Source organism: Anabrus simplex, chromosome 2 (assembly GCF_040414725.1).
Source record: "Anabrus simplex isolate iqAnaSimp1 chromosome 2, ASM4041472v1, whole genome shotgun sequence".
In the NCBI taxonomy this organism is placed as follows: domain Eukaryota; kingdom Metazoa; phylum Arthropoda; class Insecta; order Orthoptera; family Tettigoniidae; genus Anabrus; species Anabrus simplex.
In genome coordinates, this window is record NC_090266.1 from 154,116,721 (window position 1) to 154,141,029 (window position 24,309).

A 24,309-nucleotide genomic window follows, 5' to 3' on the forward strand; every position below is an offset into this window, starting at 1 on the left:
GTGTGTCGAACTTGCTTTGTCAGGCTGTGTGCCCTATTCAGTTCATTTATTCATTTAAATCATGGCGAGTTTATAGTAACATATTCAGTGTGCCAAAATATTGTTCAAAACTGAGTCTGATATGACAGTAGACTGGGGAAGACAGTCATTTCACTGCCAATTTTAAAAATTGTCGAACCTCTCATAAACAAGTAAGTATCTATATAGCCTACCTCTCAGTTATAAATTTATCATTTAATTTCCATAAAAGGCTAAAAGAAGTTTTTAAAACCTAAAAGAAGGCTAGTGGTTTGTGGTGTGCGTTACTGTTGTCATGCCCTAGTTTGTGAACCATAGGCAACAGCGGAGTGGCCCAGTAAGTGGTTCTGAGAGTTGGGATACTAGTTGCTATGGAATAGAACTGGGCATCTAGGACATATTCAGAGTCATTACACTCCTTGTGCTTAGGCGGCCAGGACTGTACCATCCTCCAGTGGTCCTTAACCTGTTAGGGGAGAGATTTTCACTGGGACTATGTGCAGGTAGGGTAGCATCATGCTTCACAAAATTTACCGAGCTCAGAACTTTTTAATCAAGCCTCGGACCTATGGGAGTAATGGAGTTCCACTACCGTTTGACAGGCTGGGGACTCTTTGGAAACAAGTTTGTGAACGGAGTGGAATTCGATGGGGAGCTATCATATTAATGGGCTTATGGAACAAAGTAGAACTGGCCGAGTAAGCAAAAATGAAGCATCTGGATGTGTTAAGAGTTAATGTTATTAAGGTAAGGGGAGATAATGAGGAAGAGAGAGGGGATTACAAAGTATTCTTGACATGTGTTAAAAGAGAGAAGGGCCGAGCGTGAGTTATGACTGTTCATCAGGAATACTATTGCACACAACATAGTTTCTGTCAGGAACATTAATGGGCGAATGATGTGGATGGCTTTAGCTATTGGAGGAATTAGGACAAGAATTGTCTCAGTATATTCATCATGTGATGGTGCAGATGAGAATGAATTTGACAAGTTTTATGAAGCACTGAATGACATCGTAGTCAAGATCAATATCAAGTATAGAATAGTGCCACAAATTTCAATGCAAGAGTTGGAAATAGAACTGAAGTCCAGTAAACGCTTCCCATTCTTATTAGGTTCCATAGCCTCCCAATATTCCCTGTCACCATTTTGAATCCTTCAGGTTCATTGGTGGTCAGTCAGAGTGAGCGATATTTCAACAGTGAGCTATGTGTGCCAACCTAAGCTTGAAATTCGATAACAGACTTGGTATACCAGTCGACTCAATTGTTCAGTCACTCAGTGGGTGATCAAACTGCAAGTTATTGCCATGTTTATGCTTCATGTATGCATGTTACATGTTTCATATGGAGTGGCTGTACAAGAAAGATGTTCGGAGAAACAATGCATGTGGCAACAGTGTACCAATGAGCAAGTCACATGAACTTCTGAGTTTTCGATCTGCTTCATCTATCCAGACTTGTTTCTCCTCATTGTGATCAGACAGCTTGGACAGTTTGGTGGACTCATTTGTTCAGTGAAGTTGAGCACCTTATTGTTAAGAAAAATTTTCTCTAAAAATATCACAAAGGCTTGATCCACCAATTCAGTACAGTACATATGACATTTAATAACAGGACATGTTTTGACCCTAATTGGGCCTTCTTCAGCTAAATAATTAAGCTAAAATAACATGTTAAACAAGACAGAATACTAATTTATAACCAGCATATTAATATTGGTCAATAAGTCCCAACATAAGTTTATCACATGTAATTAGTTAAGTGCCATTTTAATTTTTGTTCTTGCAAATGCTCATTGAAGAGAATGCTCAAGCAGGAAGCTCTGAATGAGTCTAGAGTGAGCAGGAACCATTTCTTGTAAATGAGTTTCAGTGTGTTACATGTAGTTTTTCACAGCTCTACTCTGGTCTTCTTTTCAAACCCCAGCATATTATATTGCAGGCTTTCAGCAAAGTCTGCCAGTAAAACTGAGTCATTGGCATAGGCCAAACTGCTTACTACACTTCCACTCAGCTGAGTCCCTCCTTACTGTTTTGCAGTAATAATAACAAAATAATAATAAGTGCGAGCCTCCGTGGCTCAGACGGCAGCGCGTCGGCCTCTCACCACTAGATACCGTGGTTCAAATCCCGGTCACTCCATGTGAGATTTGTGCTGGACAAAGCGGAGGCGGGACAGGTTTTTTTGAAAGCAATTATTACCAATAGAAAATAAAAATGTAAACAGCTTATGGGATGTGTATAAAGCAATTGTTGAAGAGTGTGAAAACAGGTATGTACCTTTAAAAGTGGTAAGGAGTGGTAAAGGCCCCATTATACACTGCCTGACAAAAAAATTTAAGCTCCCATAAGGAGTGGTCCAATATTATCCCATTTCGGTATACATGCTTACCATTGATGTGTGAATAAATGATTAGATTTACAAGGATCTGTAATATGTAGAACACCCACCAGAGTGCATTTGTGATAGCAGTATCCTGTTGTTGATAAGTTGTTACCAGTCAACTACTCTGAAGTCAGACAGTTAAGCAAGACGTGCAGAGAGTACTACGTACAGTACGAAGCACCCGAGATGCCTCGCAGATGCGTTAGACAGCCTGTCCACCTATTGACAGCATTTGACAGAGGCCGCATGAGGCTGGTTGCTATTAAAGGGTAGAGAACGGTCCACCTGTTCAATACCATTAGGTTGTATAGTGTCCTATATAACTGGTACTACTTTTGACCCCACATAAATTGGGTCATCTTCAGCCACAATCCAGTTGGAAAACATATGCTCACATATAACCAGTAATAAAGAAAACAATCTGGTATGTCTCAATTTAAAATCCAAATTTAAAACATTGATGAAGTTTGACAACACATCCAAAATTGAAACCAAATGACACATCAAAACTGCCGCGGTTGGTGTCGAAGTATGTCGTTGCTCCTGCAGCAACCAAACGTTCCTGAGTTGATCTGGGAGTTGGCATTCGCCATCTGTATAGTCGAGCCACATGGTTTGTAAATCGTGTTTTGTTGAATAGTAATACGGGTAATGGTTTGTTTGTAGCTTGAAGGGGAACATTCATAACTTGAATAAGTATTTCTTTTCATCAGATGTAGTGATTTATTGTTTAATTTGGTTTGAAGTGAATGTCCCTATGTTTCTTGTAAATTTTGTGCACTTGGCACGGACATCAACACTAGATGACTGTTGATAGGGAGCAGGAACACTTATTCAAGTTATAAAGAGATTAAGAAGGAAGTGCAGATTAGAAAGAAATAGAGTTAGAAATTGTCGCAGGAGTAAGGAGAGATTGAAGGAGTTCACTAGGAAATTGAATTCAGCAAAAAAGTCAGCTAAGGATAACATGATAGCAAACATAACTGGCGCACATATTAATTTTAGGAAGCAATTTAAGAATATGTATAGATACTTAAAGGCAGAAACAGGTTCCAAGAAGGACATTCCAGGGATCATTAATGATAATAATAATATTATTTGTTTTACGTTCCACTAACTACTTTTTTTTTTTTTTTACGGTTTTTGAGACTCTGAGGTGCCGGAATTCAGTCCTGCAGGAGTTCTTTTACTTGCCAGTAAATCTACCGACATGTGGCTGACATATTTGAGCACCTTCAAATACCACTGGACTGAGCTAGGATCGAACCTGCCAAGTTGGGGTCAGAAGGCCAGCACCTCAACCGTCTGAGCCACTCAGTCTGGCGATCATTAATGAACAAGGGGAATGTATATGTAAGGACTTGTAGAAGGCAGAAGTATTCAGTCAGCAATATGTAAAGATAGCTGGATATAAGGATAATGTCTAGGTACAGGAGGTGACTAATACTGGCGAATTACTGAAATTTACCTATGATAATAACAATATTTACAGAAGATACAAAAGTTGAAAGCTAAAAAAGGAGCTGGGATTGTTAAGATTTCTGGGGATATATTAAAGGCAGTGGGTTAGGATATAGTACCATATTGGAAATACTTATTTGATTACCGTTTGCATGAAGGAGCAAAGCCAAATTAATGGAGAGTTGCAGTATTAGCCCTAATGTATAAGAATGCTTTCCAGTCATCTTGACATGTGTTTTTTGTAATCTGTGGGAAAGCATTCTTTCTTATTATATTAGACATATTTGCAAAATTACTAACTGTTTGATAGAAGGTAGTTCAGGTTTAGGAAAGATTGTTCCATTGAGGCTCAACTTGTAGGATTCCAGCAAGATATAGCAGTTATTTTAGATTCAGGGTGTCAAATGGACTGTATCGTTATTGACCTATCCAAGGATTTTGATAGGGTAGATCATGAGAGATTATTGACGAAAATGAGGGCTTTTGGACTAGACAAAAGAGTGGTTGAATGCGTAGGTAATTTCTAAAGAATGGAACTCGGAGAATTAGAGTAGGTGAAGTGATATTTGATACTGGAGTGGGGGGGGTATCCACAATGGTACTATTTTCATATGCATAAATGATAGGATTAAAGAAATGGAATCACAGATAAGGCTATTTGCGGATGATGTTGTACTGTATAGGGTAGTAAATAAGTTACAGGATTCTGAGTGACTGCAGGGGGACCAAGACAATGTTGTGAGATGGACAGTGGAGAACGGTATGATGGTGAACGGGATGAAAAGTCTTCCCAGTTTTTATTACTGTGCTGATGGGGTGATAGTACCTCATGGGGAACACTGTAAGTACCTAGGCATTAATATAAGGAATGATCGTCATTGGGGTAATCATGTTATCGATGTTGTTACGAAAGGGTACAAATCTCTTCATATGGCTATGAGGGTATTTAGGGGTTGTAGTAGGGATGTAAAGGACAGGGCATAAAAATCTCTGGTAAGATCCCTATTAGAGTATGATTCCAGTGTATGGGACCCACACCAGGACTACCTGATACGAGAACTGGAAAAGATCCAAAGGAAAGCAGCACGATTTGTTCCAAGTAATATCCGACAAACGAGTAATGTTACAACTATTTGGTATGATTCGAGCTATCAGTGGAGAGATGGCATGGAATGATGTTAGTAGACGAATAATCTTGAGCGGAGCGTTTAAAAGTAGAAAAGATCATAATATGAAGATAAAGTTGGAATTCAAGAGGACAGATTAGTGCAAAAATTAATTTATAGAATGAGGTGTAAGGAACTGGAATAATTTAACAAGGGAAATGTTCAATAAATTTCCAAATTCTTTGAAAACATTTTAAAAAATGCTAAGTAAACAACTGATAGAGAATCTGTCACCTGGTGACAGTCCTAAATGCAGATCATTGATTGATTGATTGATTGATTGATTCCAGAAAGGCACCTCTGCCTACTGTTGATGTCTTGACAATATTGTCATCCCCACTATCTGTTAATAATGACTTCCCAACGTAAAGCAACTAGCAAAAAATAATAATAATAATGACTTGAAACTTATTTTTGGTTGAGACGCTTGTCTGCACTGTTCTTTTATCACTTGTCGAATCATACAGTATTGTGGCATTTTACTTCATGCTGAAAACCAGTCCGAATTACCATGAATTCTGAATTAGTGAGGGTTCACTTCAAAAATGTAAACATGAAAATATAATTCACCAAGCAGGTTACAATACAGCTTCCAAGAAATTATTATCTAGTATATCCAACTAGTTGGTCGGTCGGTCGGTCGGTTTATAATTACATAATCAAGGCTGATGATTCTGGGGTTGAGCCCTTTAATTAATAATAAGAATGAAGGATAGCCATCACTTGAAAAAACTGCTCTTAGAAAACGTATTCTCTGCATTAAAATATCTCTGAAACTCCTGTTGTGTTGCTTCAATCAATAGAGTTTATTTTGATAGGCATTCTTCTGTACAGCAACACAGATTGTAGACTATCAGATGGAGGCTATCATTTCTGTGTAACTTGAACAAAAACAATTGCAAATAACAACTGGCTAGTGATTATTGTTATGTGATTCATTCATTTATATTTCCCTGTTTGTAGGTGATTGGAGATCCACTAAACCGCAGCACTCAACACGGACCACAGAATCATAAAGCACATTTGGAGAAGTTGATTGAGTTCTGCAATATTGGAGTCAAAGAAGGCGCAACACTTCTCTGTGGTGGTAAGAGGGTCGACAGAAAAGGTTTTTATTTTGAACCAACTGTGTTCAGTAATGTGGAGGACCATATGTTCATTGCTCAAGAGGAATCTTTTGGACCCATCATGGTTGTATCCAAGTTTGCTAGCGGGTATGTATTGTAGGATATGAATTTATAGAGGATGTATGAAAACCATTATTCTTATTTCCTACTCGAAAGTTGCTGTCCTTCTACAGAGAAACTAACTGTGATGTGTATGAATAAAAGAAGTTTATGATGGCTCACCACCACTACCACCTCCGTGGTCACTGCTCTAATGATTATTTTCTTTAAATGAATTTTTTAAAAATTTTGTTTGCAATTTGCTTTACGTTGTACAGACGCTGATAGGTCTTATGGCGATGATGGGAGTGGAAAGGAAGCTACCGTGGCCTTAATTAATGTACAGCCTGGTGTGAAAATGGGAAACTACGGAAAACCATCTTCAGGGCTGCCAACAGTAGGGTTTGAACCTGCTATCTCCCAAATGTAAGCTCACAGTTGCGCGACCCTAACCGCACGCCCACTTGCTTGGTCTCTCTCTCTTAATGAATATACTCGACCTGAGTATCATGTGAGATCAACAGCTGATGTAAAGAAATCCTCTCCATTATGAGGTGACAAACATGCAGCTTGTCTGTCATCGTTCACCTCATCATTCATGACTCATTAATCCTCATGTTCACCTCTTCGGTCTTTTTCTGCAGTCATAGACCCAAGATATTTAAATATTGTCACAAGCAACAGATTCTCACCATCATTTTTGATTGTTCTGATTTCTTGTGGATCTGGTGTCAAATATTCTGTTTCCTTTTTGTTTATAACTGGCACTATTGTCTCCATCGATCATTACCTTTAAGGGTTTGGTGCTGGTGATCAAGTTTGTTTTTGATGGCTAATGTGATGTTGTCAGCATAAAAAACATTCCCGGTTATCAGTTGGTACAAGTCTATTAAAAATGGTGATGACATGAACAGAAGTTGTAATATGACTAAACCCTACTGAACCCTCACTGTAATCTTAGTTATCAAATGTTTCTACAACAGCTTGGATATAACATCATCTTAAAAGCTGCTGCACTCAACTGACAAGGTATTCTGGGACACAGTTGTTGAAGTGTTAGTCAAATCAGGTTGTGTGTCATGCGATCAAAAGTTTTTACGGGGTCCAGGAAAGTGAGATGGAACAATTTGTTTTTCTCACAATGTTTCTCACCTTTATTTGACTTCTGCTGCCATACATGTTGTACAGTAGGTACATCTGTGTCTACACACACAGCTGCAGTCCTTAGAGATAATCCACTCTCACATGTACTCTTTATCCAACCCCTCTCAAGCTCTGGCACTTAACATACATTTCTCTGTTGTTAAGGTGTGTTTTCACTGCACATACTACAAATCAACTAGGGTGCACTGTAGTCTGCATACTGGAGACTGTCCGTTTGCTACATGTCACCGTATCAACAATGTAAACAATCTGCTTGCCCTAATACAATATTTTTTATGTTACTTTTTGCTAGTGGTTTAACGTTGCACTAACATATCAAAGGTTTTTGGTGATGCAAGGATGTCAAAGGGCTAGGATTGGGAAGGTATCACCCATGGACTTAATTACAGTACAGCCCCAGCATGTACCTGGTGTGAAAATGGGAAACCCAATACCGATATTGTTTAAGTTTATCTACATGGTACTATTTCAGTTGCAGTTGCAGATTTCATTTTGAGTAGTGTGTGTCTCTTTGAATGTCAGTTGCAGGTTGTTATAGATATGACTAATTCCTTCCCCATGGCACTACAGCCCTGAAGAGCCTTGGCCTACCAAGTGACTGCTGCTCAGCCCAAAGGCCTGCATATTACGAGCTGTCTTGTGGTCAGCACAACGCCCTCTCGGCCGTTATTCTTGGCTTCCGAGACTGGGGCCGCTTTCTCACCTTCAGATAGCTGCTCAATTCTAATCACGTAGGCTGAGTGGACCTTGAACCAGCCCTCAGATTCTAGCAAAAATCCCTGCCCTGGCAGGGAATCGAATCCGGGGCCTCTGGGTAAGAGGCAGGCAGGCATGCTACACCTACACCACAGGGCTGGCGATATGACTAAAGCAGGGATTCTATTGCTTCAACATTGTTGTCTTAAGCCTTAGGTCTCTCGTATATCAGTAGATTAATACTTACTCGTAACCAAGCGAGTTTGCCGTGCGGTTAGCTGTGAGCTAGCATTTGGGAGATAATGGGTTCGAACCCCGCCGTCGTTAGCCCTGAAGATGGTTTTCCGTGGTTTCTCATTTTCATGCCAGGTAAATGCTGGGGCTATACCTTAAATTAAGGCCACAGCTACTTCCTTCCCACTCCTAGCCCTTCCCTGTACCATCGTCACGATAGAACATAACAACAGAAAGCCAACTGTAAAAGAAAACTTACTCGTAAAAGATGAAGTATATTTTAAGCATTGCTCTGCAAATACAGCAGCCTAAAGGCCTATTGCATTACCCTGTTTTAAATTAACGCCGGCCCCGTGTTGAAGGGGTAGCGTGCCTGCCTCTTACCCGGACGCCCCGGGTTCGATTCCCAGCCAGGTCAGGCAATTTTACCTGGATCTGAAAGCTGGTTCAAGGTCCACTCAGCCTACGTGATTACAGTTGGGGAGCCATCTTACAGTGAACAGGCGCTGGCCGAGAGGGTTGGTTGTTGTGCTGAGCGCACGACACCTCGTAATCTGCAGGCCTTCGGGCTGAGCAGCAGTCGCTTGGTAGGCCTTGGCCCTTCGGGGCTGCTGCGCAATGGTGTTTGGTTTGGTTTGTTTGAAATTAACACCAGTCCCAGTAATAAGTCTGTTTACATAACACTTAAGTACTCCAAGAGCTGGTTGTGGTCCCAGTAAACTTGATGCTAATCGTTGTCTGGCATGTTCTTCAGCTTTTTCATTTCTCTTGATCCCTCCAAGATCCAGGACCCACAACAGATTAACATCATTGTGCTCTCCGAAATTCGACAGTGCACTGAGGAAAGATGAAGTTAATATTTGTGGAAATGAAATGAGCAATTCCTAGATTTAGGAAACATGGCACATATTCAAACAAACAAACAAACAAACAAACAAACAAACAAACAAACAAACAAACAAACAAACAAACCCCATGGCCTACCAAGCTACCGCTGCTCAACCTGAAGGCCTGCAGTTTATATAGTGATGCTTGATCAGCACAACAATTCCTCTCATCCACTGTTCTTGTCCAGTAGCTCCTCTTGCCTTGGCTGAGTAGACATCGAACCAGCCCTCAGATCCAAGTAAAAATCCCTGCTTGAGTAAGAGGCAGGCTTGCTACTCTTAGACCGTGGGGCCGGCTGGCATATATTCAATGTCTTAAAATATTATGAATAAACCATCAAAAATGAAAAAGTAGATTATGTCTTCTAACAGTCCAGCTCCTTGGCTTAAACGTAGTGACCTTCAGTTTAGAGGGCTCTGGGTTCAATTCCAGACCAAGTTGGGGGATTTTAACTGCATATAATTAACCAATCTAGCTCAGGGGCTGAGTGTTTGTGATTAAGATCACACCACAAACCACCATAGAAATACGTCCACATAGGGTTGACATAAGAAAATGTACCCTGCCATAAAACTGCGCCAAAACCGTATAAAGTGCCGACCGCATGTAATTGCAGAAACGCTAGGAAGTAGTAGTAGTAGCAGCAGCAGCAGTAGTAGTAGTAGTAGTAGTAGTAGCAGTAGTAGAAGAGGATGCAAAATCCAGTCATGTATAGGATTTAAAATATTTTTGAAAACAATTATGCTGTCTGAATTTTTAGTTTCAGCACATTCATTGCTTATAGACTTAAAATTAAAAGACAAAGACAAAGACACCTCCGTACAGGCCATGAAGGCCCTTGGAGGAGTGGAAGGTAAAGGCTTCCACCATTGTTAACTGCGGCACGTGATGGGGTAGAGTGGTTAGCTCTACGCCCGGCCGGCTTTGCCCCCAGGAATTAACCTGGTACTCATTTTTGGTGTAGGATGAGTGAACCTCAGGGCCATATGCACCTCCAGAAGTGGAAATCTCGTTTCTTAAATTTTACGACTTCCTGACGGGGATTCGAACCCACGTCCTTCCGGGCGAACCGAGCACGCCTTTACCGCCTCGGCCAGGCAGCCCCTAGACTTAAAATTGCTTAAAATATACATTTGCAGTGGTAGTAGTTTATACCACTATGAAATAAGATTTTACATAAAGTCTTAAATTTGATTATTAACTGGCTTAGCCTGCCTGGTGCCCATGACTGTTAAGATATCAAGTCTGACACTGTGGTTAGCCGGTTCGAGTCCTGTTGGTGGAGAAAAAATGTTACCATCAGAAAATTGGCTAGCAGGGTAGGGGAGCTGATGGTATACAATTTCTCATCACTAAGTTGTGTGCCAAAAGATTGAATTCAATTCCTATCCTCTTCACAGTGTTCATGTGGAGTGAGGGCATATGACGCTGTTGATGGTGATTCTCCCTTTGGATGGAGATGTTAAGCCTTGAGCGGACCCCTTTGTGTTATTCAATAGGAAAAGGCTATATGCCAACACCAGGTTTCAACCTCTCTGTACCTCATCATCACATTACACCCAGGTGCGCTGTTTGCACATGGGCAAAAAGTAGAAAGACCTGCACTGGGCCTCTCTGGAGGTCATATGAATTCAGTTAGTCAGTCAGTCAGTCAGTCAATCAGTCAATGGATTGTAGTGTAATTGTTTAGGTGCTTACCTTCTTTGTTTGAGGTTGTGTGATGAAAATGCGAACGACAGGAAGCATGACCAAAAATTCATAAGAACATTAAACAGAGATTGGGAAGACAGGCAACACAAGCCATGTTGTTTGCAGATGATATAGTGATATGGGGTGAGGATGAAACAGAAGGGCAAAAACAAGCAGATATATGGAATCAAGAGATAGAAAAATTTGGGATGAAAGTAAGCACCGAGAAAAGTAAAATAATAGTGATTACAAGGGGAAGGAAGGAAGAGGAAAGATAAAACTGAATGGTAAAATTCTGGAAGTGGTTATAAGTTTCAAGTACTTGGGAAGTGTGATCACAGAAGATGGAAAGATAACCAAGGAAATTGGGAAAAGAATACAACAGGCAAACAGCTTCTACTAGTGTAAGGGGTATTTTGTGGAACCAAGATATCCCAAAGAAATGTAAGAAAGTATTATATTGAACCTATTATGAACCCATACTAACCTATGCAGCTGGATCGTGGACTACAACAAAACAAGAGAAGAGTAGAATACAGACAGTGGAAATGAAATTCCTAAGAGTTATCGAGGGCAAGACCAGAAAGTATAGAATTAGAAATTAAGAGATAAGGAAAAGGACAGGAATCTTGAAACTTCAAGGCAGGATAGAAACAACGAAGCTAAAGTGGTATGGGCATGTGATAAGAATGGGAGAAGAGAGATTGCCAAAAAAAGCTCACTCAGAGAAGTTAACAGGAAAAGGACCATGAGGAAGACCCCGAGAGATGGATATATTCAGTGTGGGAGTGCATAGAGAAGAGGGGAGGAAAACCAGAAGATGTACGTAAAAAAGGAGAAGAGTGGTGAAGAGACAGGCAGCGATGGAGGTCCTTCATTCACAACCTGACCCGGGAAGCTGGAACGGGAAATGAAGATGATGATGAGGAAGCATGACCAACAAATGGCAAATGAGTTAATGTGAGGAGGACTGCTGATTCAGAAAGTGATGCAACCAACTAGAGGGAAGAATACTCTGGACATAGTGCTGGTAAAACCATATGTGCTCTAAGGAGAAACCAAAATAATAGATGGTATTAGTGATTACGAAGCTGTTTTTATAGTAGTTAAAAATAAATGTGAAAGAAAGGAAGGTCTTAAAAGTAGGACTGTTAGGCAGTACCATTTGGCTGATAAATCAGGCATGAGGGAGTTTCTAAAATATTACTGTGATAGAAGTAAACAGACTCTGGGATGGGTTTAAAGCAATCATTGAGGAATGTGAAAATAGGTTTGTACCTTTAAAGGTGGGAAGGAATGGTAAAATTCCACTTTGTTGAAAACCTGAAAATGAAAACCTACAACCTGTTTTCCAGTCAATGAACGGGTCAGGGATGGAATGAATGAAGCCCCCAACTTGCGGCGAGGATAGGAATTGTGCCGGCTGCTGAGGCCTGTCGCACTCCTCTGGGGCAATGAATGACTGACAGATGAAATGAAATGATAGTGGAGAGTGTTGCTGGAATGAAAGGTGACAGGGGAAAACCAAAGTACCCGGAGAAAAACCAGTCCCACCTCTGCTTTGTCCAGCACAAGTCTCACAAGGAGTGACCAGGATTTGAACCACGGTATCCAGCGGTGAGAGGCCGGCGCGTTGCCGCCTGAGCCACGGAGGCACATCCACTTTATTTTAACAGAGAAATAAAGAGACTAAGAAGGAGGTGCAGATTGGAAAGAAATAGAGTTAGAAATCGTTATTGAAGTAAGGAGAAATTGAAGGAATTTACTAGGAAAATGGAATCTAGCAAAGAAGTCAGCTAAGGATAACATTACAGCAAGCAAATTGGCAGTCATACAAATTTTAGTGAAAAATGGAATGGTATTTGAAGGTACTTCAAGGCAGAAACTGGTTCCAAGAAGGACATTCTAGGAGTCGTTAACGAACAAGGGGAGTGTGTATGTGAGGATCTTCAAAAGGCAGAAGTATTCAGTCGGCAGTATGTAAAGATTGTTGGTTACAAGGATAATGACAAGATAAAGGAGGTGACTAATACCAAAGAAGTATTAACATTTACCTATCATTACAATGACATTTACAATAAGATACAAAATTTGAAAACTAGAAAAGTAGCTGGAATTGATTAAGATTTCTGGGGATATGCTAAAGACCATGGGTTGGGATATAGAACCATATCTGAAGAACTTATTTGATTAATGTTTGCATGAAGGAGCTATACCAAATGAATGCAGAGTTGCTGTAGTAGCCCCTGTGTATAAAGGAAAGGGTAATATACCTAAAGCTGAAAATTACAGGCAAGTCAGTTTGACATGCATTTCATGTAAGCTTTAGGAAAGTATTCTTTCTGAATATATTAGGCATGTTTACAAAATTAATAACTGATTCGATAGAAGGCTTTTCAGGTTTAGGAAACGTTATTCCACTGAAGCTCAACTTGTAGGATTCCAGCAAGATATAGCAGATATCTTGTATTCAGGAGGTCAAATGGACTACATCGCGATTGACCTGTCTAAGACATTTGATAGGGTGAATCATGGGAGACTACTGGCAAAAATGAGTGGAATTGTACTAAACAAAAGAGTGAGTGAATGGGTTGCTATATTTCTAGAAAATAAATCTTGGATAATTAAAGTAGGCGAAGCTTTATCTGACCCTGTAATAATTAAGAGGGGAATTCCTCAAAGCAGTATTCTTGGACCTTTATGTTTTCCTATATATATAAACTAGCAAGATACCCGTGCTTCGCTACGGTATTATAATGAAATTTATAATTGAATGCTTAACGTTTTAAATATAATCCGCCAAAATTTGCGATCTAACTCGTTTTCTGAGAGAATACGACAAAATTCGTGATCTGACTCGTTTTCTGAGAGATTACGGCAAAGTTCCTCCCATTCTTCAATCTTTCCTTCCAGCAATCGATTTCGTACTTCCCGGGCAAGGACCAGGTGTTCCACCTGGACAGTTGGGTCCCTAAATCTTTGCCATTTCTTCCTATAAGCATTTTTAATATGGATCAAATCCTTGAGGAGATCCAGCGTGGTGTTGTCTTGGGCACCTTGTTGGTACTGAACCCGCTGCAAGACAGCTATCGTAGTCATTACCCAGCCAGGACCCATTTCCAGCGCAGTCCGCATATTTTGACGACGGTCCAGAACATTATTATTATTATTATTATTATTATTGTTATTATTGATGGTCTGTAACCGACAGCAAGATGCAAGACCGCTACTTAGCGGTAAATTACATCTGCTGCCATTGTCATTGCTGACAATGTGACCAGCTCCATTCTCGCCCGTAGGCAAGTGCGCGAGATTTCTGGCGACACAAATGATGTACTTCCGTGCATTATTGACCTCATTATAGAGGTGAACAATTGCACGGTCAATTTCATTCCTATTGTTAATTTCATATGTGTTTAATTTTGTATTTATATGCCAGGAGAATCTACTGTGATCTAACTTTAGTAAGTAAGTTAGTAAGTAATATGTTTTATTTATCCTGGCAAAGTTAGGGATGTACTCCCTTTCTTACACTTAACCAGTCTTAACCTAGAACACTTAATAATAACTACTGATGACAATAATATGATAATATGGACAATAGTAACAGTAATACCATTAACAAAAGTAACCACACTTTAAAAAAAAAGATATCATCTATATAATATAAATCGTACGTAAAGTGCAGAATATAATTATGAATAATGAGTACTAAGAGTATAATTATGAATAATGAGTACTAAGAATATAACTATGAATAATGAGTACTAAGAATATAATTATGAATAATGAATACTAAGAATATCATTATGAATAATGAGTACTATAACAACTACTTAATAAAAAGTTTAGAAAATATATACATTTCTACAGTACACCGAAATATCGCCTTCAGTTGAGAGGTGAAGAGAAGGATTAGTAAGAAGTAGAAGAAGAGGAAGAAGAAGAATATCTGTGAAAGGAAGAGGGAAATGATGATGATGAGGCGGTAGGAGTAGGTGTTTTCAGGCCATAATTTGATGATTCATGCATGTTTACCTAGTATTTCGACACAGGCATGTTTAAAAGCTAAGCTGCTGGACATGCTTCTGACGTCCACTGGTAAGAGATTCCATTGTCGGGCTGCGGTAACGGTGAATGATTTCGTGTAGATTGCTGTTCTGTGTACAGGAAGGGATAAACACATGGTGCTGCAGGATCGGGTATTTTTGTTATGGTCTGTGGAGAGGAGCTTCATTCGATCACAGAGATAGGCTGGTTGAGAACTTTTAAGAATAGTATGCAAGAAGCAAAGAGTATGAAGTGTGCGTCGTTCTTGCAGGCGAAGCCACCCGAGCCGCGTGTAAGACGGTGTGACATGGTCAGCGTAACGAAGTCCACAGATAAATCTTACACAGGCATTCTGAGCGCACTGTAATTTCCTTCCCCAGTCTACTCCTAGGTTGTTGTAAACTATGTTGCAATAATCAAAATGAGGTAATGCGAGTGATTCAACAAGAATTTATGTTCTCCAAAGAAAAAGATTGTTCTTGAAAATGAACCCAGGAAGGATTAAAAATGATCAGTTTATGATGGTCTCAACTCCTTTTTTACCCCACCGCCGTTCAGTTGATGTACCCCCCTCAAAGAAAAAAAGGCGTGTTCCTTATGTTTAAAGGTGATTCCAAATACCAATGTTCACGTCTGTTACCTTCAGTTCACGGCTGTGAGCTTGCATCCGGGAGATAGTAGGTTCGAATCCCACTATCGGCAGCTCTGAAAATGGTTTTCCGTGGTTTCCCATTTTCACACCAGGCAAATGCTGGGGCTGTACCTTAATTAAGGCCACGGCCGCTTCCTTCCAAATCCTAGGCCTTTCCTATCCCATCGTCGCCATAAGACCTATCTGTGTCGGCGCAACGTAAAGCCCCTAGCAAAAAAAATGTTACCTTCAGTTCAGAGTTATAACTATCCCCATAAAAAGAATTCACTTTTTTCACTTCCTTTCACACTCCCTACCCCAGACTCTGCCCTTCCCTTTCTAACACCCGTCAAGTACACTTTATAATCTCCTATCTCTTCCTCGTTATCTCCCCTTACCCGAATATCACTTACTCCTAGCACATCCAGATGCATCCTCTTTGATGACTCAGTCAGTTCTACCTTATTTCTTCCATAAGCCCCATTAATATTGATAGCTCCCCATCGAATTCCATTTCGTTCGCCAAGTTGTATTACTTTATTTTTAAAGGAGATTCCAAATACCAAATTTCACATCTGCAACATCTTCAGCTTTTGAGATATCAGTATTCTAATTAAAAGAATTCAACCCCATCTTCCGTCACTTTTACCCCTCCACCAAATTGAATTTTCAGAAAACAAAAAATACACGTTTCTTTATTTTATTAGAGATAAAAAATTCTATTTTTTCACTTCGGTAACATGTTAAGTTTTTGAAATATACTGTAGAAATGCTCATTTTAAAATTTCACCCTATGGAGAACACAAAGTTAGATTACAATAGATTCTCCTGGCATATAAATAAAAATTAAACACAAGTGAAATTATCGATGGGAATGAAATTGACCGTGCAATTGTTCACCTCTATAATGAGGTCAATAATACACGGAAGTATATCATTTGTGTCGCCAGAAATCTCGCGCACTTGCCTACGGGCGACGATATTGCTGGTCACATTGTCAGCAATGACAATGGCAGCAGATGTAATTTACCACCAAGTAGCGGTCTTGCATCTTGCTGTGGGTTACAGACCATCAATAATAATAATAATAATAATAATAATAATAATAATAATAATAATAATAATAATGTTCTGGACCGTCGTCAAAATGTGCGGACCGTGCTGGAAACGGGTCCTGGCCGGGTAATGACTACGATAGCAGTCTGGCAGCAGGTTCAGTACCACCAAGGTGCCCAAGACGACACCACGCCGGATCTCCTCAAGGATTTGATCCATATTAAAAATTCTTATAGGAAGAGATGGCAAAGATTTAGGGACCCAACTGCCTGGGTGGAATACCTGGACCTAGCCCGGGAAGTACGAAATCGATTGCTGGAAAGAAAGATTGAAGAATGGAAGGAACTTTGCCGTAATCTCTCAGAAAACAAGACAGATCACGTTGGCGTATTCTCTCAGAAAACGAGTTAGATCGCAAATTTCAGCGGATTATATTTAAAACGTTAAGCATTTCATTATAATACCGTAGCGAAGCACGGGTATCTAGCTAGTTTTATATATAGATAGATAACATATCCTGACTGACTGACTGACTGACTGACTGACTGACTGACTGACTGACTGACTGACTGACTGACTGACTGACTGACTGATTCATCTTCGCCGAGCCAAAACTACTGGACATAATGAAATGAAATTTTGAGGATACATTTATAGTACAAGGTAGCTGCTCGCTAATCGCTATGGGAGGATTTTGGATATTCCATTGCTAAGGGGGTTAAACGAGGGGTGAAATTTTTAAAATGAGTGTATCTATATCTCAAAACTTCAAAGGTTTACAGGCGTAAAAGTTGGTATTTGGAATCTCCTTTAAAAATAAAGAAATACGTATTCTTTTGTTTTCGGTAAATCCCAATAGGAGGCGTGAAAAGGGGTGAAAAAGGGTTGAATGCTTTTAATGAGGACACTTATATCTCAGAAACTGAAGATATTACAGACCTGAAAATTGGTATTTGGAATCACCTTTAAAAATGAAGAAACAAGTATTTTTTATTTTTGGAAAATCTAATTAATGTGGGGTGAAAAGGGGTGTGAATTTTAAAAATAATTGTATGTATATCTCAAAACTTTTAAAGTTTAAAGTTGTAAAAATTTGTATTTAGAATCTCCTTTAAAAATAAAGAGAAACGTATTTTTTTTGTTTTTGTTTTCGGAAAATCCCAATAGAAAGTGTGAAAAGGGGTGAAAATGGGTTGAATGCCTTTAATGAGGATCCTTATATCTCAGAAACTGAAGATATTACCGACCTGAAAATTGGTATTTGGGATCTACTTTAAAAATAAGGAAACACATATTTTTTTTGTTTTAAAAAATCCAAAAAATAGGGGGTGGGGTGGAAAGGGGGTGAATATTTAAAATGAGAGTATGTATATCTCAAAACCTTTAAAGTCTACAGATGTAAGTATTGGTATTTAGGATCCCCTTTAAAAATAAAGAAGCACATATTATTTGTTTTTTGGAAAATCCAAATAGGAGGGGTGAAAAATGGTTTGAATGCCTTAAATTAGGTATCTCAGAAACAGAAGATATTAAAAACCTGAAAATTCTTATTTGGGATCTCCTCTGGAAATAAAGAAACACGTATTTTTTTTTTTTTGTTCTTGGAAAATCCAATTAAACAGGAGTGACAAATTGGGGTGAATTTTTGAGAAATAATATATCTACAGTATATCTCAGAAACGTAAAATGTTACAGACATAAAATTTGGTATTTGGAATTTCCTGTAAAAGTAAAGAAACATAGGTGATTTGTTTTTGGAAACTCCACTTAGGGGAACTAAAAAGGGGGTGAAATATTAAAATGAACTTTTCTACAATATATCTCAAAAACTTAACATGTTACCGAAGTGAAAAATAGTATTTTTTATCTCTATTAAAAATATAGAAACATGTATTTTTTGTTTTCTGAAAAACCACTTGGGTGGAGGGGTAAAAGTGACTGAAAATGGCGTTGAATTCTTTTAATTAGGATACTGATATCTCAAAATCTGAAGATGTTACAGATGTGAAATTTGGTATTTGGAATCTCCTTTAAAAATAAAGAAATACGTATTTTTTGTTTTCGAAAATCCACCTAAAGGGGTGGGGGGAATTGAAAAATTAGTTGAATTATTTGTATGAGGATACTATTATCTCAAAAACGAAGATTTTGCAGGCGTGAAAATTGGTATTTGGAATCTGCTTTAAAATTAAAGGAACACGTATTCTCGAAAAATCCAATGAAAGGGGGGGGGGGAGGTGAAAGGATTGAAAAATTAATTGAATTAATTGTGTGAGGATACGTACATCTAATAAAAGCTAAAATTGTTACAGACGTGAAAATTGGTATTTGGATCTGCTTTAAAAACAAAGAAAAAAGCGTTTTTGGGGGAAATCATCTGGGGGGGGGGGCAGGGGTGAAAAGGAGTTGAATTCCTTTTATGAAGACACATATCTAAAAAGCTGAAGATGTTTGAGTCGTGATAATTGGTATTTATACTGGTAAAGGAACAGGTCTTTTTGCCGGAAAATTCACTTAAGGGGGTGGGGGGTGGGGTGGGGAGGAGTGTGAAAGGAAGTGAAAAAAGTGAATTCTTTTTATGGGGATGCTTATATCTCAGAACTGAAGGTAACAGATTTGAACATTGGTATTTGGAATCTCCTTTAAACATAAAGGAACACACATTTTTTTGTGGTGTGAAAAACGAGTTGAGACCAATTGATTTTGCTGTTCATAATTTTTTTTTCTGATCATAAATTGATCAGTTTTAATCTTTCGTAGGTTCGTTTTCAAGAGCCGTCTTTTCCTTCAGAGAACAAAAAGTTAGATTACTGTAGATTCTCCTGGCATATAAATAAAAATTTAAACACATTTGAAATAAACGATGGGAATGATAGTGACCATGCGATTGTTCACCTCTATAATAAGGTCAATAATACACGGAAGTACATCATTCGTGTCGCCAGAAACCTCGCTCACTTGCCTACACGCGATGATGTTGCTAGTCACATTGTCAGCAATGACAGTGGCAGCAGATGTAATTTACCGCCAAGTAGCAGTCTTGAATCTTGCTGTGGGGTCCAGAACGTCAATAATAATAATAATAATAATAATATTAATAATAATAATATTACCGGGCGAGTTGGCCGTGCGCGTAGAGGCGCGCGGCTGTGAGCTTGCATCCGGGAGATAGTAGGTTCGAATCCCACTATCGGCAGCCCTGAAAATGGTTTTCCGTGGTTTCCCATTTTCACACCAGGCAAATGCTGGGGCTGTACCTTAAATAAGGCCACGGCCGCTTCCTTCCAACTCCTAGGCCTTCCCTATCTCATCGTCGCCATAAGACCTATCTGTGTCGGTGCGACGTAAAGCCCCTAGCAAAAAAAATAATAATAATAATAATATTGTTCCGGACTGTCGTCTAAATGTGCAGACCGTGCTGGAAACGGGTTCTTGCCGGGTAATGGCTACGATTGCAGTCCGGCCGCGGGTTCAGTACCACCACGGCACCCAAGACGACACCACGCCGGATCTCCTCAAGGATTTGATCCATATTAAAATGCATATAGGAAAGGATGGAAAAGATTTAGGGACTCAACTGACCGGGTGGAATACCTGCACCTAGCCCTGGAAGTACGAAATTGATTGCTTGAAAGAAATATTGAAAAATGGAAGGAACTTTGCCGAAATCTCTCAGAAAATGAGTCACATCATGAATTTCGGTGGATTAGATATAAAACGTTAAGCATTCAATTATAAATTTCATTATAATACCGTAGCGAAGCACAGGTATCTTGCTAGTTTTATATATATAGATATGAGTAAAGAAGTGGATTCCATATTCCCACTGTTTTTTCATCAGTAATCTCATGGTAAATATAGGGTCTATTGTTGACCTGCTCTGTCAAAATCCATACTCTTCTTCTTCTTCTAAATTTCTTTCCACCCTTCCTCTCATCCTCCTTTCTCTTATTCTCTCCAATATTTTGGTTACTTGTGACAGTGTAATCCCTCGATTATTGTTACATACCTTCCCGTCACCTTTCTTAAATGCAGGTATTATTATACATTTACACCAATCTCCATGTACTTGGTTTTTCCTCCATATACACCTTAGCAACCTATATAACCTGTGTAGACAAATAGGTCCTGCTGCCTTTACCATTTCCACACATATTTCATCCAACCCTGCTACTTTTCCTGTTTTCATTTTTTTAACAGCCATTTCTACCTCTGCCATTGCAATATCACTCTCCATTTCTGGTCATCCTCATTTACCACTACACTGTCCACCTCTGTAGCGTAACGGTTAGTTTTGTTAGTTGCCATCCTTGGGGACCCGGGTTCGATTCCTGGTACTGCCAAAAATTTAAGAATGGCAGGAGGGCTGGTATATGATTGTAATTGTACATGCAGCTCACCTCCATTGGGGGTGTGCCTGAAAAGAGCTACTCCACTTTGGGATGAGGATACGAGTTTACCTTTACCACAACACTCTCTTCTGCATCATTTCTCACATTCAGGAGTTTATCAAAATAGTCTTTCCACCTATTCTTTATCTCCTGTGGGTTTGTTATTACATTTACACTCACTTCCTTCACTTGTTTTGTGTAGATTTTTTTCTTTTTTATCAATCCATATTATCCATATCCATATTTTCCACCATTTACATCCTTTTCCTACTCTTGTGTGAATCTCTCCCAACAATCTCTCTTTTCCTCATTTACTGCTTTTTTTAATACATACTTTTAATTTCCTGATACTTAATCTTACTTCCTTCTTTCCTATCTCTATTTCATTCTTGCCATGGTTTCTTCTTTTGTTTAAAAACCTCCTTGTTAATATTTGTCACCTCTTGTACCTGAACATTATCCTTGTAACCAAGAATCTTTATATACTGCTGACTGAATACTTCTGTGCCAGACTGAATGGCTCAGATGGTTGAGACGTTGGCTTTCTGACCCCAACTTAGCAGGTTTGATCCTGGCTCAGTCCGGTGGTGTTTGAAGGTGCTCAAATAGCCGACATCAGCCCCATGTCGGTAGATTTACTGGTACGTAAAAGGACTGCTGCGGGACTAAATTACGACATCTCGGTGTGTTACAATGTACAAACCTAACGCTAGTTCTTAATTTTACCTCAGTGTGTCCGAAAACTGTAAAAGTAGTTAGTGAGATTTAAAGCCAATAACATTAACTTCTGGCTTTTGTAACCCCTCATAAAGACATTCCCCTTGGTCATTAATGATTCCTGGAATGTCCTTCTTGTAACCAGTTTCTGCCTTAAAGTACCTATACATACCCTTCCAGTTTTTGCTAAAATTTGTACAACTTCCAATTATGCTTGCTGTAATGTTATCCTTAGCTGACTTCTTCCTTAGTTTCAATTTTCTGGTAAGTTCCTTCTATTTTTCCTTGCTTGCACAACCATTTATAACTCTGTTTCTTTCCAATCTTCTCTTCCTTAGCCTCCTGATTTCTTTTTTGAAATATGGTGAGCCTTAACCATTCCTTACCACCTTTACAGGTACATACCTGTTTTACCCCCTGCGGGTGGGGGACGCACATGTAGAATACACCCGCGGTATCCCCTGCCTGTCGTAAGAGGCGACTAAAAGGGGCGACCAAGGGCTGACTGAATTAGAACCATGAAACAAATTTTGAATCGTACCATCACGCGGGGAACACCATAGGTTGCCTGTACTTGCGAGTCGTACCACTAAAATCGGTACGAAATAGGTTTGTGATTAGTAGCAGTTAAAGCCTGGCCTGGTGGATTCCAGTACCCGTGCGTGGTACCCATGTGTGCAACACCGCGGGTCTGGGCGTAGCCTGTGTGTTGTACCACTATATGAGCAGCACCGTGAGTCTGCGTTGCCTGTGATTAGTACCCACTATGTGAGGAACACCACGGGAATACCGGCGCCCGTGTTTAGTACACCTAGGTGGGGAACCTTCTCGGTTTGCGTTGACTCTGAGTTGGGCCATTGTGTGAGACAAACCATAGGTGTGCGTTACTTGTACGTATTGCAATACTTGTGAGTAGTACCATCTTTTGTGGAACACCGTGAGTCTTCGCTACTTCTGATTAATACCCCAACATGACACATACCATGGTTCTATTTTACTCGCGACATGTACCATTCTGTGGGGCCTTAGACGTGGATTTTGCACCCCCTTTAGACACCAAGCATCTTTGTGCTTTGTAAGTGGTTCCTTGGTCGGTAATAATGTTATTTTCGTTCTCTATTGAATCCGATCCACTGGTTTTTGTTTTTGTTTGTTTGTTTTGGGTTTTGTTGGGTTCCTGTCCATCCATTCATTCTTCATGACTTTTTATTTTTATTTTGGTCAGTGGATGCCTTTGTAATTTTTGTTCTTTCATTTCGTACCATTCGGGGCCGATGACCTTCGATGTTAGGCCCCTTAAAACAACAAGCATCATCATCATCAACATACCTGTTTTCACATTCCCCAACAATTATTTTAAACTCATGTGTTGTATATAAATGAAGATGTGTATGAAGGCAAACACAAACACCCAGCCCTGAGCTAGAGGAATTAACTGTATCTGGTTAAAATCCCCGACCTGGTGAGGAATCAAAACCAGAGCCCTCTAAACTGAAGGCCCCTATGCTGACAAATCAACCAATGAGCTGGACTGTTTTAGGGCATAATTTTTTTTATTTTTTGCTCTTTTGTTTATCGGACTTCAAGAGACTGAATATGTGCTGGCTGGCCTCATGGTCTAGGGGTAGCGAGCCACAGATTCGATTTCTAGCCAGGCTGGGATTTATACCTGGATCTGAGTTAAAAATAAGGCCATATGGAGAGTAATTAAAGTGGAGAAGTTGGGTGATAAGTTAGAGAAACAGGTTGAGGACACACAATGGATGAGCATTAAAAGGATGATGAAACAAAGGTAGGAATTGCAGCTGCAGAGTAAGAGATGACGAGGAATACCAAGAACAAGATGAATTGATTTAGCGAAGGTGTTATGTGGAGTAGTGGATGAGGAGTGGTAGAACAACTGAGAAAAGTGGAGATGAACCATAGTGGCCCCTACCTGGAATGAACTGGAAAAGGAGAAATGATGATGTTTTTGGATGTTTTGCAATATTCACTTCAGTTTTCAAGTTGAATGATTATGTACGTACTTATTTTAAAAAAGAACAGTAGCATAACTGTGTGTTTAATGTGTTGATGGACTGAAATCATCCATGTACTGAGAAATGTGCTAGGAGAGAACTGGTTGTTGGTTTCATTCCAAGGAATCATACTTTATTTGTAATTTTTCTGGATATTATTTGTAACATTCTTTTTCAGCTTTAATTTTAATTACATTACATACACACATTATCATTAAAGACTGTTATGCCTTTCACCATTCAGTCTGCAAGCCTCTGTGAATCTACTAAACATCGCCACAATCCTCTATTTGCAACTAGTGCTGTAGCCTCATTTATTTCTATACCTCTTATCTTTAAATCGTTAGAAATTGAGTCTAACCATCATGTCTTGATCTCCCTCTACTTCTCTTACCTTCCATAACAAGAGTCCATTATTCTCCTAGGTAACCTATCCTCCTCCATTCGCCTCACATGATCCCACCACCATAGCCAGTTTATGCGTACAGCCTCTTCCATCGAGTTCGTTCCTAAATTAGCCTTTATCTCCTCATTCCGAGTATCCTCCTGCCATTGTTCCCACCTGTTTTTACCAGCA

At 39.5% G+C, this 24,309-nt stretch overlaps 1 protein-coding gene across 1 annotated transcript in view; it reads left to right on the forward strand.

Moving 5' to 3' along the window:
* The window catches only part of LOC136863946 (cytosolic 10-formyltetrahydrofolate dehydrogenase), a 234,936-nt gene that overhangs the window by 192,507 nt on the left and 18,120 nt on the right, over positions 1-24,309 (forward strand). The window contains exon 14 of the mRNA XM_067140396.2: positions 5,996-6,246. Coding sequence (XP_066996497.2) covers positions 5,996-6,246 — 251 coding nt within the window. The remainder of the gene's footprint in view (positions 1-5,995; positions 6,247-24,309) is intronic.